This window comes from Copadichromis virginalis, linkage group LG23 (genome assembly GCF_057382275.1).
Source record: "Copadichromis virginalis isolate Kocher_CV1m ecotype Utaka linkage group LG23, C_Virginalis_male_GT1.1, whole genome shotgun sequence".
In the NCBI taxonomy this organism is placed as follows: domain Eukaryota; kingdom Metazoa; phylum Chordata; class Actinopteri; order Cichliformes; family Cichlidae; genus Copadichromis; species Copadichromis virginalis.
The window spans coordinates 11218395-11236854 of record NC_140639.1 but is presented as its reverse complement, the minus strand read 5'-3'; the positions used below and the strand labels follow the sequence as shown (position 1 = coordinate 11236854).

The 18460-nt window shown below is 43.6% G+C and overlaps 1 protein-coding gene across 1 annotated transcript; it reads left to right on the top strand.

The window, feature by feature from the left end:
- The first annotated feature begins 1132 nt into the window (after positions 1-1132).
- rab3b (RAB3B, member RAS oncogene family) lies at positions 1133-18002 on the top strand. The gene is made up of 5 exons (XM_085449458.1): positions 1133-1364; positions 3682-3906; positions 10188-10306; positions 10385-10509; positions 13660-18002. Exons 2-5 carry the CDS (start codon positions 3682-3684, stop codon positions 13842-13844), a joined length of 654 nt encoding a protein of 217 aa, XP_085305584.1. The 5' UTR covers positions 1133-1364; the 3' UTR covers positions 13845-18002.
- Positions 18003-18460: the final 458 nt, after the last annotated feature.

Below are 18460 nucleotides of genomic sequence, written 5' to 3'. Positions count from 1 at the left end.
ATATGCCAAAAAGTCATTTACAACACTTTTTGTCACAACACCAGCTCCCAGACACTGAGTGAATAAATTGAGTCACAGCGCCATCTACTGGATATACACTCTAAGCAAGGCTGAAATCACGGGGAAAGCTTTTGAATGAAATAAAGTTTCCATCAGGTACACTGTCAGGTTCTACAGTGGTTTCTCTGCAGGCATCAGGCAGGTGAGCATTTTCACCTGTTCTGTTTCAAATGTTGGATCATTGCAGATCCTTATAGTTTGTGTCATAATGTAAATGTTTAAAGAGCGCACAGATTCATATAAAGACCGAGGCAATGATGTGTAGAAGGAAACAAATGTGCTGAAAAATATAGTTTCTGCGAGGTGTGTGAGGTCAGTTTTGTGGGGCTCTGTGCAGATGCCTGCATGGTTGTAGGTCTGTTGTAACTGCGTGGTCTCGACTGCAGAGGCTGCGCTACAAGGCAGATGCCCTGCAGACGGGCTGCAACAGCTCTGCTCTGTGAGTGTTGGGGCAGCACATATCTTTCTACTTGTTTATTCAGTGAGCTAGTTTCAGTCATTGTGTAAATTGTGTCTCTTTTTAAAATGCCAGCCCCGCCCCCTGCTGCTCCACCTGTTCTTACAGCACTGCACCATCTGCATGTGTCTCCTGCACATGCATGAACCGATCAGATCCCTCAGCTGAAGTTTCTCACAGTGTGAATCTGCAAGTGTGTCTGCCTGCTGCTGCTGAGGATGATGATGCTGAAGATGATGATGGGATGAAGATGATGAAAATACTGATGATGAAAATAATGGTGATAAAGATGATGATGATGATGTGATGATGAGGAAGATGATAATATGATCATGTGATGAAGATTATGAAAATAATGATGATGACGAAGATCATGAAAATCATGTGATGATGATGAGATGATGATGTGATGAAGATGATGAGAATGAAGACAATGGTGATGAAGAGGATGAAGATGATGATGGTGCAGTAGTTCCAACAGGCTGCTGTCCTCGCGCTCCTTCAGCCTCCTCCGTTGTTATGAGTCATCGCGCGCAGCGTCTGCGGAGCGGCGCGCTGTGATTGGTTGAAGAGGAGCCGCCTGCGCGCGCACGGAGCCGCTCGTTGACCGTGGAAGAGCCGCTGCTGGCGCGTGAGGAGCAGCAGGAGTTGTGTGCAGCATGTCATCCTGCCGCCGTGCGTGAAACAGCTGCGCGCGGACAGATTCAGACTCTTCAGATCGTTTCACAGCAAACATCCGGTCTGCACGCGCCTCCTCCTCTCCCCAGCACAGGAGCCACTGCTGAGAAGACACGGATTTTATCTGCACACCGAGACACCGAGAGAGCGTCCGATCCGCCCAGCAGAGGTGACACACACGGACACACACACACACACATACGAACACACACACACTGATCCAGAAACGTCGGTCACACCTGCACCGGTGCGACACCGGGGCTCGTGCATCTCTGCGATTTTCCTCCAGCCTCATCATCATCATCTTCACATCATCGTCGGTGATCGATGGCTTCGATCCTTCTCTAATCGATGGTTTGTATTTTTCGACGCTGAAGCTTGATGACGTCCATGTGGGATGATGGTGATGATGGTGATGATGAAGTCAGAGGTGCAGCTGGTCTGCGGGGATTCAGGCTGCTCCGTGGCTTCTCCTCCCTGCGGAGGCCCTATTGGAGGGATGGCTGCTCATTCTGATTATCAAACAGCACCTTCATCAACTTCACCTTTCATTTAGCGATAATAAGCGTGCTGATGTTAACCTGGTGATGATCAGATAATCCTCTCTGGTATGATGCTTCTGATCAGGAGAGCAGCACGTGAGCTCAGACCTGCTGGGTGTGATTCTGTGGTCCCTGATTGGTCCCGTGCCTTCACACACGTTTTACATGATACTTCATGAAGTTTAAACCTCTTTTGTTCGTTATACTTTTCAATCATTTTTATCCAAAGAAGCGAAAACGCGACTATTTCCATTGGCCTCTGCAGCATCTGTGTTAGTCATTGTACCCCATACAACGAGGTGACTGTTGTTGTGATTTGGTGCTATAGAAATAAAATAAAATTGATTAATTTTCTTATCCAGCTGACGAGTCTGTCCCAGCTGTCATAGGGTGACAGGCGGGCACGCCTGCACAGGTATCACAAGGTTAACAGAGAGAGAGAGAGACAACCATTCACACCTACAGCCAGTATAAAATCACTATGGTGATTATTGATTCATTAAACCACCAATTGTTGCTTCTTTAATGTGTTTATGACTTTAATGTTGCACCTTTAATGTGTTAATTAATTTATATTTTAAATCTACAGAAGAAGAAGAAACAAAGTACAACATCCAAAATAATTAAAGTGGCTGAGATCAGAAATACTTCAAGGATAAGTACATTAAGTACATTAAGACTGTATTTAAGTAAAGTACTTGAGTAAATGTACTCAGTTACATTATCTACAGTATGCTCTCCACTAGTGGTTGTTTTGGGGGTAACAATCATATTGCATTATGACATGCGCTAATGGAAGCGGCACGGGATGGCTCGGGTTCAGCTTCACCTGATGGATATTACCAGCTCGGGCTGAACCCTCTGCACCTGCAGTTCTTCTCTTCACGCTACACACAGTGCTTCCTCATGTTGTGATGTAACTTCCAGACCTTTGACCTCTGAATGGACCAAGCTGTGATGTGTCCTCTCCTGATGGATCTGCTTGATGTTTGCACCCAGAACGTCCTTTTTTATTCAGCTCCTTCAACCACACCTACAAATCAAACACCTGGAATCATCTGCACAGCTTTGACGATTTATTTACGATTTACATTGCACCGCGTCATTCTGTGGAGGAGCAGGCAGATACTGGATGCCGTGCAGAAAACACCCACAGGCCGTAGAAAAGACTAACGCACCTTCAGGTGTGAAAAATGAAGCCGGTGTGGAAAATGCCTTAAAGCTGCCTTCTTTTTAATGGCCACCAGGGGGCGAGAGCTGTGGCTGCAAACAGACTTCGGTCCTGTAGAAGTCTATGAGATCTCTGACCTCTGTGTGTTTTATCTGCTCAGCCACTTGTTTTAGGTTGTACTGAATAAAACATGAAGTCAGTGTTGGTTATTCTACGTTTCCTTTGTCTGCACGTTATGGACTCACCAGTGAGGCAGTCGCTTGATGTTGTTGGTGGTGAAGTTGACTGGTTACACTAGGTTAAAACGACGCTCATGCCACCATGAAATCTGCTCCTGTAGTCCACGCGTGCACAACACTCTGCATCCCACCTCAGAAACACCACTGAAACCAGCAGTGCATCAGACCTGTACGAGGTTCAGGCACCATGAGAGTGAGTTTTAGGCGACCACAGACGTCTGCTGTTCAGGTGTTCTCTTCACTAAATGTTTAATCACCTTCAAAGGATTTTCTTTACCCTTTTTCTATACATTCATGGGTCTAAATAATCAAGAGAGTTTGGAATACTGAGTGACAACACTGTAAGCAGACAGATTCTTCCCATCCCAACTGATCCCATCAAAGTAAAAGAGCTTTTATACCACTGACATGCTCAGACTGTTACACAAGCAAATGTAAACTCTGCAATCTCAGGTGAGACTTAAAAGAAGCTCTCAGTCTGGATGAATATTCATGTTGCTGATTCTTGTGTTTTTGTCCTTTTCAAATCTTCAGATGGCAAAGGCAGACCAGCGTTTCGGCCAGCGGGATGGCTCTGACCAGAACTTCGACTACATGTTCAAGCTGCTGATCATCGGCAACAGCAGCGTGGGGAAGACGTCCTTCCTGTTCCGCTACGCCGACGACTCCTTCAGCAACTCCTTCGTCAGCACCGTGGGCATTGACTTCAAAGTGAAAACGGTGTATCGCAACGACAAGAGGATCAAGCTGCAGATCTGGGTGAGGACGGTTTGCTTGTCTGAGATGCCGGAGACGAACTGGCTTGTGGAAACAGATGCTGATGTCACAAATTATGCACATGGTGTCTTGTTGCATTGATGTCTTCAGTCTCTGCCTCTGTGATATTCTTTTTTTTTTTTTAGCTATAAAGTAAAAAATAATAGAAAGAAGTTGTAAGGCTGGTGGTTAGATGTTAAACCTGGTTCGCTTTGACGTCAGAGGACACCTGCATTGGTGTCAGGCCTCAGAACCAGCCCCTCTGTTAGGAAGAAGTGGTTTTGCAACCACAAAATGTTTTAGTCATAAAATTAATTATTGATCATCAGATTATCAGTTTAAACTCTGTGTTTGTGTGTCTGTTTTTTTGTGTGGCTCTTTTGTTAGTCAGGGAATGCGATGGTAGCGTCAATTAGCAGTGAGGAGTCAGCAGGAACTTCTCTTTGTTTATATTTTGTCTCATTTGCATCATCCTTACCTGGGCAGGTGGTAGGGTCCATGCAGGTAAGGCTGAGACGGTGAAAGGTGATGCAACATTACCTGGATTCTGTAACAGCCCTTTAAAAAGTTGGTACCAAACAATAACCTCTTTCCCTCATACAGACTCAGGGCTCAACACTGATGGTCATTCAGGGACGTAACACACAGCTGCTTCAGTATCTCAGGATGTTGTTTAAAAGGGATGATAAAAGCATGAGATGCACCAATGTGTCAGTCGGACCTCGGACTTAATGCAAGCTTCTTATCGGTGTGTCGTGGTGACGATGAATGCTGAAGCGGAGCTGGTTTACAGAAAAGTTTAAAGGGGGAATAATGATTTGATCCCAGTTGAAATGAAGAGTCTCTGTTTTTTATGGTGGTTTCATTTTAATGATGAGAGATGAATATCAACCAAAAAAAACCAAAACAAACACATTACATAAATATTATAAACTGACTTGCATGTCTTGTTGCCTTGTTGGCGATCAGAGCAGTAAGATGTTTCTTGTTGTTGGTCATTAGGTTTGCTCACTTCTCAAGTTGCCAACTCAAAGCCTTAGTAGCTTCACAGGACTTGCTTCTTTTTTAGCCACTCCTTTGTTGCCTTGGCGATATGTTTTGAGTCATTCTCATGCTGGAAGTCCCATCCTTGACCCATCTTCAGTGATCAGGCTGAGGGAAGGAGGTTCTGGTTCTAGTTTGGCGTCATACATCGGCCCCCTCATCATGTACCCTCAGCAGAAAAACAGCCCAAAGCATAATGTTTCCACCTCTGTGCCTGACTGTGGGGATGCTATTCTTTGAGTCGTACTCAGCATTTCTCTTCGTCTAACCTCAGCAGGAGACCGATTTTGGTTTCATCTGACCACAGGTCTTTCTCCCAAGCCTTCTCTCACTGATTTAAGTGTTCACTGGTAAACTTAAGATGGGCCTGAACATGAGCCTCCTTGAAGATTCCAATCCATTACAGTGTAACACGATAACATTATGAAGCTCATCCCATGGAGTTCTGGGCTGATCCACTACTTTTCCTATGATTATCCTCATCGCATGAGGCAAGATCTCGCATGAAGCTCCAGACTTAGACTGATTGATGGTCACTGAGTTTTTGATTGATTGATTGATTGTAATCTGTTCGCCACATGGCAAACAGCCAGTCTGTAGGAGGTTCTGGCTGGTTCGCAGAGCATCAAATACTTGTTTCCCTCAATGAACATACAGATGTATTTATAACGTTTATGTAATGTCAGTTTCTGGATTTTCAAATAATATTCTGTCTCTGTCCATTAAAATGAAACTATCATAAAAAATAGAGACAGTTCATTTATTTGTAAGTGAGCAAACTTACACACTCCTACCCCACATATGACCAAGAGCTGTGGGCAGTGATGGCAGACTGAGTATACAGGCAGCAGAAATGAGCTTCCTCTGAAGGTTGTCTGAGCTCACCAAATACAAAGTTAACCTCAGGTTACCCGCTCAGATACAGTCGCTGGAAGAGTGACACATTTTCTCCAAGGTCTCTCCTTTTTTTAGATACATCTCTGTGCAAAAGTGAAGATGAACCATAGAGAAAGTCACAGTTTGTGAGCCAATCAGCCCCTCTTACAATGCTGAGCATCTCAGCTGACACAGCACCAAGTGAGCTGTTAACAAGGATGAAAGGTTTTCTAAGAGAGATCTTTCAGCTGAAAATGTTGTTGGGGAAATGGATGTCTGCTCACCTGCAGCCATTGGGGAAGTCTGGAGGTCGGGCCAGCTCCATGGACGCACCATGTTCCTCATCCTGTTCCTGGTGAGGTTTTGTGGTATGGCAGAACACGCTGTCCTGATGGGTCAGGAGGATGCTGACTGAGCGGACCCATTCTAAATACTGGAAATACTCTATGTGGTTTAGATGTTGAGCTGCAGAGCCAAAGTGCTTGAAGATGCACTTTTCACCAATCAGCAGAAATTCGGAAACACCTTAAAGCACTTGCCTGATCAAATCTTATGTGATTTAACTTCCTGTTCAAAGGGAGTTCTTTCTTCCTCCTGTTGCCACGTCCTGCTCACACAGGGGATCGTCTGATTGTTGGTGTTTTCTCTTTATCTTACACTATGAAGCATCATGGGACAATTGTTGCTCTGAATTGGTGCTGTCTGAATAAAACTGAATTGAACTGGAGCAGTTATTGTGAAGAATTACTGAAATTAACTTTTTTTTTTTTTTTTTTTAAATTTTTGCTTTCATGTCCATAAATAAAAACTGCATGAATAGAATGATCTCACATTAAGTCGAGATCAGACCACATCTTTCATGCATACTACACCAAAACAATCAAAAACCTTCCACAAACTGACCACAGACATCATCTGATGTTCATTTGACAGCCCAACGCTGATCTAAGGTTTGATCGAATGTTTAGCCGCTGCAGATCGCACTGATGCTTCCTGCTCTGTTTTTTATTTGATTGGCTTGATTGATGTGGATTTAGCCTTTACTTGTTCCATTCGGGCAGTTTTTGTAAAATTGTCTGTTTATTCCTTTAAATTAAAGTTTAAAAAGCATCTTTTCCCTGCAGGTTAAACTTGTGCCTCCATCTTTGCTGATGCTGAATCTCTCAGAGGGTTCAGTGATGTGTCTCCTCGTCCTTTAATGTCTCTGCTCTCGCTGCTTTAATACACTGCGACGAAACGTTACAATTCTGTGACGTCAGCTGTAATGTTGAACGTGCTGTGACAGAGCGCACGTCTTCATAAAGCGCAGTAATGATCAGCTGCATGCGTTTAAAGTGGATCAGCAGACTGAGCTCTGCTTGCAGCAAAAACACACTCACAGCTCCTTTTATCAGTGGTGATGTTGTTGCCATGGCAGCGGCCCTTTACGCTCACACACACAGGCACACACACACACACACTCCGTTACTGTGTTGACTTTAGTGGCAATTAAAAGGAGCTCTCAGGGTGGAGAGGTTGAGACCTGGCGGGAGACAAAGGGCCCAGAAGGTGTTTGTGTGCATGCATGTGTGTGTGTGTGTGTGTGTGTGTGTGTGTGTGTGTGTGTGTATGTTGTTGACATAATTGGAGCCAATCAGAGCCAGCTGATTCAAACTGAAAGCATCGTTGTGAGTAAAAATAGACTGAACACAAACTGTTGGATGGAGAGCTATGACCAAAGCATCATGGGAGGTGTAGTTTATGGCTGTTAACTTCAACATGTTAACACAGATTTTAGATCACTGGCTCTGCTTACAGACACATGTAGTCACTACGGGCGACACCTCTGGTTGTCAAAAGTGTGATTGGATAGAAGTTTAAGAGGAGATTGATCCTCCCGCTCAGCCGAGCTCAGTGCAAACCTCTGATGAGTTTATGGCCTCAGGTCTTATGGAATAAAACGTGATATTTATTTTGGACTTTTTGGCTCTGTTAGTGTCATACAGGAGTAGGAAGTAGGAGAGTGTTTCAGCTGTCTGCATATTTTTGAGGCTGATCATCCTCCATCGTAAACACACACACACACACACACTCCACAGTCTGAATTAATTAATCGTATACGAGCTCTCGCTGTGTCTCTCCGGATAAAGGCAGAATCAGGAAGTGTTGAGTCAGAGCTAAAATTAGCAGAGTGACTCGGGGCAGCTGTAGTGATACGGAGGATGAAGTGGTGGAGGACGGTGGCGTGAAAGTCACACTGTGGCCCGGCTGCTTGTTGCAGAGATCAATGGCCTGAGACTAGCTGAAAGAGTCTCTGGTGCTTTCTTAGATCATTTTTATTGATCGTCTTCAGTTTCCACAGTAATGATGTGTATTCAATCTGTCATATCACAAGTCAGAGTTATTAAAGCAGCACTGACACATATACATTAGCACAGGGAGGGATGCTGATGCCGTTAGCTGAATGACTGTTTTGCTTAAATATTAAAAACGAACTTTTTATTCATCACCCTTTACTCTTCAGAAGTTGTTCTTTCAAGCCTTTGAGCTTCTGCAGAAACCCAGCAGGTGTCTAAAGAAACACTTAAGCTGAATCAACACACTCATATTTTAGGTTCCAAACAAATTATCTATAATGAACCTGCTGTGTAGTTTATGTATTTGTGAGGATGTTTGTTTCAGGAGTTTTTCCCCGCTGTGTCTCAATCCAGCGTCTTCCTCTCTTTTTCTTCTCCTGCAGATTTACAGACATTTTTACAGCTTTATTTCTGGAGCTTCAGCACTGATGGCTTCATCATGGTAGATTCATAGAGTGGACCTTAAATATGGATGCAGCCACGAAGTCTGGAAGTTTTGGAGTTTACTTTCGGCCTTCACCGTGCTGGTTTTTTTTTTTTTTTTGATTGTTTCCAGATCATATTCAGACGAGAGGCTGGAATGCTAAGTTATCAGCTAACGCTCTTGTTATCAGTATGCATCTACAGACTGTATGGGTACATCACACAGACACAGATACCTAGAATTTCACTTCCTAGATGGTCTGTTAGTACAGTAACCTCACAGCAGCCATATTATTGGTCACATAATGTCATTAAAAAGGCTCTAACAGCACAAACAGGGTCCAGAGGTATTGACTGGTAGCAGCTACAGCCACTTGTGTCACCATTTACCTGTCAGTCAAAGAGGCCACGCCTCTAATAATGCAAACTTTCCAGGCGAGTGCTAAAACCACTCCCCCCATACTGTTGTTATAAAGGGGGAAATTATCGATAGAGACCAGACAAGCTTGTGTATCGAGCTGTAAATATGTTTATTTTTGCTGTAAACCTTTAACATCGGAGTCTGAAGGGGCTGACTCACTGCTGGAGCCTCTGCTGGACGTTGGAAGAACTGCAGCTTTTAGTACTTGGAGGCTGCTGATTAGTTAAAGTCTGTTTGCAGCTGGCACAGTCATGTGCAGTGTTGGTCAAGTTACTTGAAAAAAGTAATCAGTAACTAATTACTGATTACTTCCCCAAAAAGTAATCCCGTTACTTTACTGATTACTTATTTTCAAAAGTAATTAATTACTTAGTTACTTAGTTACTTTTTAAAAACATGATTTACAACCTGAATAGGTGATGAAGCGATAGATATTTCAGCCCAATTCTACTCTTTCTACATAATCCATCACACAAAATGTAATCAAATGGAAAAGTATCTTTTTAAAACTTGTTTTATTAGTTTTAATCTTTTAACTTTATGCATCAAGCAAAAATGTAATTATATGCAACATTCTCTGACTGGAAGAAATTTGTTTAATATTTAAACCTATTTTCTGCACATTCCAGCACATAAAATAAAATATTTTTTTGTGTTTACACTCACTCTTTCAAATAGATGCAAGTAAAACACAGGAGAAAATAAATAAAGTCAAAGACTCAGCGGTCCTGTTGCTCTATTTTCACCTGTAAAGCAGGAGTGGGGTAGGCGGAGGTTTACCCTGGTGTAGGTGTGCCGCAGCGGTCAGTGGAAGAATCCGCGAGTTTCTCTGTGAATTTCCCATTACGTCGTAGCGCACTCGGTGCTTGCTTGGAAGTTTAGGGGTTTTTTTGCTAATAAGGGGAAGTTTTCTTCCCACGCACAACGGACACTAATGTTTTTGTCACTTTTTACGAAATCAAACTCAAAGTAAGGTCAGTACCTCCACGCTTTAAACGCTGCACGCTCATACTCTCTCCCGCACTCCATATATGATCCCTTGTTGATCTGCACACAGCTGTTGTCACGAACGTCGCACTCGCTTACGTCACTGTCATGAGACATTCTCGCAAAAAAAAAGTAATCAGATTACACTAACGCGTGCCCATCTCTGGTCATGTGACTAGCTGTGTGTTTGTTTTCAGGACACGGCCGGTCAGGAGCGTTATCGCACCATCACCACAGCCTACTACCGCGGTGCCATGGGCTTCATTCTCATGTATGACATCACCAACGAGGAATCCTTCAACGCCGTCCAGGACTGGTAGGTGATTGGCTGGAAGCCTGTGATTCAGCTCAGAAAGTGAAACTCAGCTCAGGTCATGTTGCTGTGTGTTTGCAGGGCCACGCAGATTAAGACGTACTCGTGGGATAACGCCCAGGTGATCATGGTGGGCAACAAGTGCGACATGGACGAGGAGAGAGTGGTACCCCCTGAGAAGGGAAAACACCTGGCTGATCAGCTAGGTGAGACTCAGCTCTCTTTCACCTCAGGTGGTACAGACAGCAGAAGAAACGTTTCTTCTTCATTAGTTGAGATGGTTGCAGTGAGAGAAACACTGCCTCAGGGCCCCAAAAAGGAACCTAAAGAGAAAATTATATGAGCTTATTTAGTTTAACTATTCAAAGAAAAAGGGATGGCTCATCTCTTCCTTCAGCAGCTCTGTGCTGAGGCTCATGGGACATGTAGTATGTATGATGTAGTAAAAAAGTAGAAAAACCCATAGTGTGATTAAAATACATACACACAATCCCTCCCCTTCCTCATATTATCTAACATTTACCTGCAAACACCTGAGCATGAAGGCAGTGCAGGAGGAGCCTTCAGACTAACAGGGATGGTTTCTGCAAACAGGTGTGTTTTCACCAGGTGAGCCCTGTCTGCCGAAGAACTTTCTTTAAATTATACCTGTTGGAGGAAATCTGATTATAAGTTCATTTTATTTTTGCTTTTTCTTGGTCTGAACATTTAGAAAGTACTCAGTTTAGCTTTAATTTTTCTTTATGCACTAGAACACGAAGAACAAGAATATGAAAGCAGGTAAAAGCTGCGGCTCTCAGCACTGACAGGGCGAGTAGCTTTTTATTCCAGTAAAAGCAGCATTGCACTTTATTGTTGATAGATTTTATTAATGCACCACCCTACGTGAATTCATTTTCACACACCGTGTGCTGACTGCAGAACAAAGAAATGAATAACTGTGATTCAGAGCGCCAGCATTGATTTTTCCTTTGTTTGATGGTGTTTAGCCTGAAAATTATTATTAATTAAAGCACACTCATGAAAACACCTTCAAACTTTTTCGGCCTAATTTTACATATGATCAATAATGAACATGCAGAAAAATAGAAATAAACATTATCATGTCTGTACTTTACTGACATCAGACTTCACTCCCAATGTTTTTAGACGAGCTCAGGTGTTATTCAGGGCCCTCTGTTCAGGTCACGTGTATTCAAAGCTGCTCTGAGGTCAGTCCATCAGAGAGCTGTGCTGACACTGAGCCGAAAGCCTGAAACACCTTAAACACACAAATATGGGATGAGATGCTTCACTCTTCATGCTTTCTGTCCTAATGCAGATAATTGAGCTGAAACTGAGCCTTGCTGCAGCTCTATTAATTGTTTAACTCACCTTTCATGTAGCCTGAGAAAGAGAGTGAATCAGATTCTCCACATCAGCTAAACGAGCGTCTGTTCAAGTGTCTGCTTCTCACACAGTCTGATTTATTAAAAAACAAAAAACAAAAAACAAAACAGAAAATAATTTCCATGACACGGGAAAAACCTACTCGAATAGAAATGAGGAGGACCTCATGTCTGTCTGACAGCTCTTACATGAACCAATGTTCGCTCTCCAAACTTTAAGCTTTATTATATTAAGGATCTCTCTGGTATCAAATATGGAGTGTATTCCCTTTCATTTTTAAAACTAGAGCAGACATTGACACGTAGCTGAATGGCAACAGTTTTCATAAAGCAAACAGACAATATAAACAGTTAAAGTTCAATATAAACAGCATCTATCTTACTAAAGCTAGAAGTGAAAATACTCAGCTTAAAAGAAGAAAACTCTTCTGGTTCTTTTCCAGTAAGCACCGCCATCTCATTCTCAGGGTTTTTTGTCTTTCCTCTTGCATTAATATTCAAGAATGTACTTAGTAAAAACATATATCTAAATGATCTTTCATATATAGCCCTTTTCTACTCTTGCAGAGCACTCAAAGCTATGTGCTTAAATTGTCAAAATCCGGTTGTAGGAACTCAGGCGCAGAGCGTTTAGACGCCTCCAAAAGACAGTTTATTTACAGCACCAGTGCACAGTATATACAGTGAGGGGAATCCAAAACTCCAGGGAATCACAGGGTAGCACTCACACACGGCAGGGAGGTCACAGGTCCGGGGAGGAAGGTCTGAAGCAGAAGAGAAGGGAAGTCACAAACTAATCACGAATCTCAAATTACTAAGCACGAGTTCGCAGGAGCTGCAAGAAACACTAACGTCAGCAGTACAATCATCCAGCAACGAGAGGATCTGTGTTCCAGCCTCAAATAGTGCTCCCGGTGATGACAGGTGATTGTTGTCAGGTGTGTGGGCCAAGGGCGGGAACCCACAGTGAGCCCCGCCCAGGCAGAGAGGGAGAGAGAGAGAGAGAGAGAGAACCAAAACGGCAAATGTAGCCTTGTGGGGCCGGCCGGGCAGGCACGGAGACCATGACATAAATGTTTTCTATTGAACAGTCAAACTCAGGTTGATGCATCAGACAGCACGATGAGGTTAGTGTCTTGCCCAAGATGCCAACTGGAGCAGTCAGGAATCAAGCCACCAACCTTCTGATTAGTAGATGACCTGCTTTACCTCCTGAGCTACAGCCACCCCATCTGAGCAATACAATGCATTGTCATCAGCATGGAAAGGAAAGGAGATTTTATGTTTCATTCATTAAATTAAAGAAATAAACCCATGAGAAAGTTGTTTTCCTGCATAAATTGGAAGGTGGAGGTGTTGGAAAGGGTCCAAATCCAGAACACCAAGGAAGGTAGTGGAAAGAAAGCCTTTATTTGTTGGAATATCCAAAATTTTGCAATCCAAAGAAAACCCATGGAGATGCAGGGCAGCACAACACAAAGCACAGATAAAAACCTAATCTGACAAGAACACAGAGGGAGACAGGACTGTTTACACACACTAGACGAAGGGGGAAATAAGCCACAGTTAAACATATTCAAGACAATCAACAGACAGGAAGTAAAACCCAACAGAACCAGAAACACAGAAATAATGAAACACTACTGAAAGTGTGAACTGAAACTAAGTACGACCTAAAAACTAAAACAAATATCCATGAAAACACATCTGCATTACCACAAACTAACTTCAAAATGCTATAATAATAAAATCCAACAGAAAATTCAGAGAATTCAGACATGTAAAACACTAGGACAATGTCATTTCCACTGAGTTTAAAAGCACTTTGTTTATGAGCTATACAACATGGCATCATCAGCATAAAGGAGCATTTCGTTTATCACTAGTCTAATGTGATCCACTGAGTCCGACGCCTCTAAATGTTGCTGCAGTGGTTTTTAAGTAAAGCTCTTCTGCTTCCTCCTGCAGGCTTCGAGTACTACGAGGCAAGCGCCAAAGAGAACATCAATGTGCGGCAGGTGTTCGAGCGCTTGGTGGACATCATCTGTGTGAAGATGTCAGAGCGTGTGGACGTAGAGGCGCCGGCAGCTCCTGGTTCCAAGACCACCAGACTGACCGACAAACCTGCCCAGCTACCTCAGAAGTGCTGCTGATCGTCTGTCATACCCCAAGCTCTCAAAATAAGAAAAAGAAAAAAATATATATAGATTATCTATTGTAACATTCCTCTGCACACTCGCTCTGCTTCATGTTTGTGAGCGGCCATCCATTACTACGCCTTCTCCAGGCCCTGCTAACTAACATCTATATAACCACTTTTACCATCCCAAGTGTCCGTGGGAGGCCCTTTAGCTGTCAGCGTACTCCATGCTAATGCGGATTTGGCGTGCTTGAAAAGGTTATTGTGCTGCTGGTGGTGATATCACTGTGACCAGTGACTGTTTTCAAAGATTTTTCTCTTATGCAGAAACAAAAAAAAAGAACAAAGCCTTGATTATACTAGAAAGTGACACAGTTACAGACAGGCTGAAAAAGTGACATCAGGTACTTCTGGTTCGTTCTCTTAGCTGTCGCATGGATAATTAGCATCTGATGATGAGCGTGCACGGTTTATTTCATAGTTAACTGTGAAATGCTGACATTCATGTGTGTGAAGTAGAGGCCTTTTACTGTGGAGTGAGGAGTCAGAGGTCAGGACTGTGAGGAAGACTTTTGGTAAGTGGGGGGAATTTGTGAGTCAGGGGTGGAGAGTGGACTGTTTCCGCTAAGAAACAAATGCACTGAAGGAGTTTCCAACAGGATGATTAGATCTGCGCATTTTCTGTGCTGGTGTGACTTCAAGGTGGAAACAATTAATGTCTAAAAAGCTGCACAGCTGGTAACCACAGACTCAACTTCTTGCAAGCATGAAAGTCGAATCCAACAGAAGCTGATCCAGAATGCTGCACAGATGTGAAACATCCAGCAGGAAACCACTGCAGGTCAGAGTGACAATAGGATCCATCCAGTCCAGCTGCTGCAGAGACCAAACTGCAGATGATTGTTAACACTAGTAAAAGGCTTTTTTCTGCAAGCCGTTGCGTGCCACTCTGTAGTGCAGACTTCTTCACAGAGAAATAACCACTACAAAGTCGGTGGCTCTTGAGTTAAACTTTCCTTAACTTAAAGGTGAGCGGTTAAAGCAACTACCAGTGGAGTGAAGGACACCTCTGACTGACATATCAGGGGGTGGTAAATACATTAGAGGGCTACCTAAGCAACCACAGCCAGGAACAGCCATAATCCAGCTGCCATTAAAATGATGCAAGATGAGTGAATCACTTCCTGTGTGGACACCCCTTAAGAAGTGTGCTTCATTCGCATGCATCACAAAGATGCCGTCCGGCTTCTCTTTGTTACCCTGAAGATGCTCTCTTTGATTGCAGCACTGTGATGTTGACCGGGACACCGAGGGTGAATCTTCTTACTCTGCCTGAGATTAGACGCGATGATTGACACCTGCTTGCTCCGTGCTGTAATGACACGTGTAGTGAGGCAGCAGGCCTCTAACTGAGTAACACTGCGGGTCAAGTTTAGTGTCTCAAACACGCCAAATGCCCATTTAGTTGGAGTGTGATGTCAGCAGGGTCACAGGTCAGCACAGCACTGCCTTTCCTCTCAAAGTGTAGCACAACGCCACAGCTGCTCATGTGTTTACAGTCCTCCTCTGAGTCATCACTCATGCTGCTTCTCTACAGCTAGCATTAGTTCCTCTGATATAACATGCCTATAGCCCACAAACTCTTACTGGCCTTACTCAGACAGACGCTTTAAGGCTGCACCACCAACGCACAACTCTGACAGGGCTGCAGTCCAGTCGCTCGGGTCAGAGGAGCCGGGTCAGAGGTGAAGAGACAGCACCCCCTGGTGGTTGAACAGGGTCTTAAGATAACTACAGAAACTTCAATGAGAAGGAAAACACTTGAAATGGTGTTAAAACAAAGTATTACTGAGACAACACATAAGTTTACATCCAAGAAAAAACCTCCATTGGGAGTTCTGATCTGTAAAACCTCAGATTAAATCATTACTTTCAAGAGTCATATCGGATGAACAGCTGTGAGTATTGATGACACCTGTAACCAGGTGTGAAATGAAGCTGAAACTGCATTGTGATTTTATGGATGTTTGTATGATGATTTCAGTCTTGGTTTCAGTGATGCTAAATCCCAGAGGTGAAGATATTTTCTCTGCTCACTCTGTGAAAACCAAACTGAGATACACAGATGCTCTTTGAGCATGTGCAAACCATCCACTAAAAAAAAAACTCTGAACTCTGACTCAAATTGTCTGCATCGGGAAGATTATTAACAACAAACAGAACAAATATAAGTCTGATGTGAGCGTGTGCAGGAGCACAAACAATCCCTGTTTGTTATCTCTGTCCTCTCTAATCTGCAGCCTCCAACAGCTGCCCTCAGTTTGATGTTCTGCAGGACTTAACGTGATGCTGCTTGACTTTCAGCTCTCTTTGCATGTCCTTCATAGCTTATACAACCTTCCTGTTTCTGTCTGATGAAGCAGTCCTTCAGATCTTCACTGTTCCAGCCTTCAGTCAGTGTTTCTTCTCATTGACAGGAAGCCCCAAAACGTCTGCCCCTGTACCAGCTGTTTCCATTGTGTTGTGAAGGTGTGGAAGGATTTCTGAATGGACCAATGGGGTCCAAGACTTCCAAGGAATCAGAGGCCTCAGAGCCATTTTTATTTCTAAAGCCCGGTGTGGGTGTGGCTGCTGAAGCCTGAGTTCAGGTGCATTTTGCTGTAATGTAAGGCTGCGCTCAGAAGTGAGATGCAGAGTTCCTGCCTTCACAGAGCCGTGAGATTCTTTAAATACACGGCAGAGAATCAGTGATGACCCCGAATGAGATATGCTTTAAACTGAAACGCTGTCCTTCCTGTGGGACCGAAGCTCTGGATTCACCTCTCTGATCTCTGAGCTTTAATTACAGAGAAACAGAGCACGAGTTAAGAAGACTGGAGTTATTTAAAGCCACTGAGACCTGACGACACAACCCAGAGCTGCAGCAGTCAAACCTTCCAGCACCAACACACAGTTTTTCTGGTTCAGGATCAAGCCAGCGGACTCACATTAATGGAAGCTGCAAACAGCAACAGGAACTCCAAAGTAACCGACATGCAGGAGGTTTGTTTCTGAGGTTAACTGACGACTATCTGACCGTCATAGCTGAATGATCATCCACTCCCTTTGGTGGTGTGAGCGTGCTCATAAGGGCTTAGTTCACATACAAATTCTGTTCCAGACAAATGGAGACATGCTCGGAGCTCTTTTGGTGTTATTATGAAACAATCTGAGATGGAAAATGAGAGTGGAAAGAGTCGTGTTTGCATTCACACTAATCATCAACCTTCAGGTGTGAAGTGAACCTGTTTGAATTGCACTTTGCTAGAAGCTGAGTCAGAGTTCACGAGTCATAGAAGAGTAAAAAGCATCCAGGGTCTTGCCTCTGGCCAGTGCTGGAGTGCGTGCTCGCTGTAGTTTTGGTTTGACTTCCATGTCTGCTTTTTTCCAAAATCACAGAAGAACAAAGACAGGAAAGGAGATCAGGATCAGAGCCCCTGGCCCGGGCCACACTGAGCGCTGCAGCCCTGCTTCATGGTGGCAATCAGCTTTTGCACCGGCGACCGTGCCGCCAAGGCCACACGGAGACTGATTTTTAGTCACGCACACACGTGAGTGGAACTGATGAGTGAGGAGAGCACGTCTCTCGCCCCCTTTAGCAGGTGTAGTCGCACAGCCGCCGTGTTTGCAGTGTTTCCTACATGAGTGTGTGTGTGTGCGTGTGTGTTCGTGTTGAGTATCATGATATTTATCGCGTGTTCAGTTGTACGGGTTCTTGTGATATTTTGAGATCCAGTGCGTTTGTTCATGGAAGACTTGAAGAAACATTTGTTCTTAAATATTCTGATAAACTTATATCCTGCCAAACTGTTGTATAGCAACCACAGCGCACGTTGGTGTGTAACTCCCTGCCGTGTGTCTTCATATGGATAAGAACTTACAATAACATGGACATCGTCTTCATATGATTATTTTCTAAGTGACTTTGTAAATGATAGAGGTAGATCTGATCCTGGTGTTGAGTTTATTTTTCTGCAGTGTAACCATGGACTAATTCTTAGAGAGTTCCTGTAAACTTGTTGTCTTATGGTTTGCTCCTGTTCGGGGAGAAGCACAAAGTGATTGTACAAAATATTGTGAATGTTTGTATATTATAGATCAGATTTAGTATAATAAAAATCACAATCTTTAATCAGAATGCGTGTCGCTTTTCTTTGGTAGAATACATACGTACGCAGTCGTCACCAGAGAATCTTTTAAAAATTACATAAATCTGCAAACAGTTCTGAAAGTTGTGTCGAACCTCTGTGCGATTTGCTCCACAGGGGTCTGCTGTATCACTCCTGTTCACTTCATAATCCTCTCATGGGTCACAACACCTACAGAAGAACTCTGGTGGTTCTGCAGAGGTTGGATATCAGTGATGTCCAGGAGGACTGTACAGAATGTGAATAAAAGCAGAGAGATGGTGGTCAGCTTCAGAACGAAGATTGGGATGGGTGTGAGTGTGTGTTGGAGAAGTATCTGAGTGTTTACATCAACAACAGGCTGAACTGGAGGGATGACATAAGAAGGAGACAAGCAGGCTCTGTTTCCTAGGGAAGCCAAGATCCTTCACTGTGTGTAGCAAAATGATGGACATGTTCTATC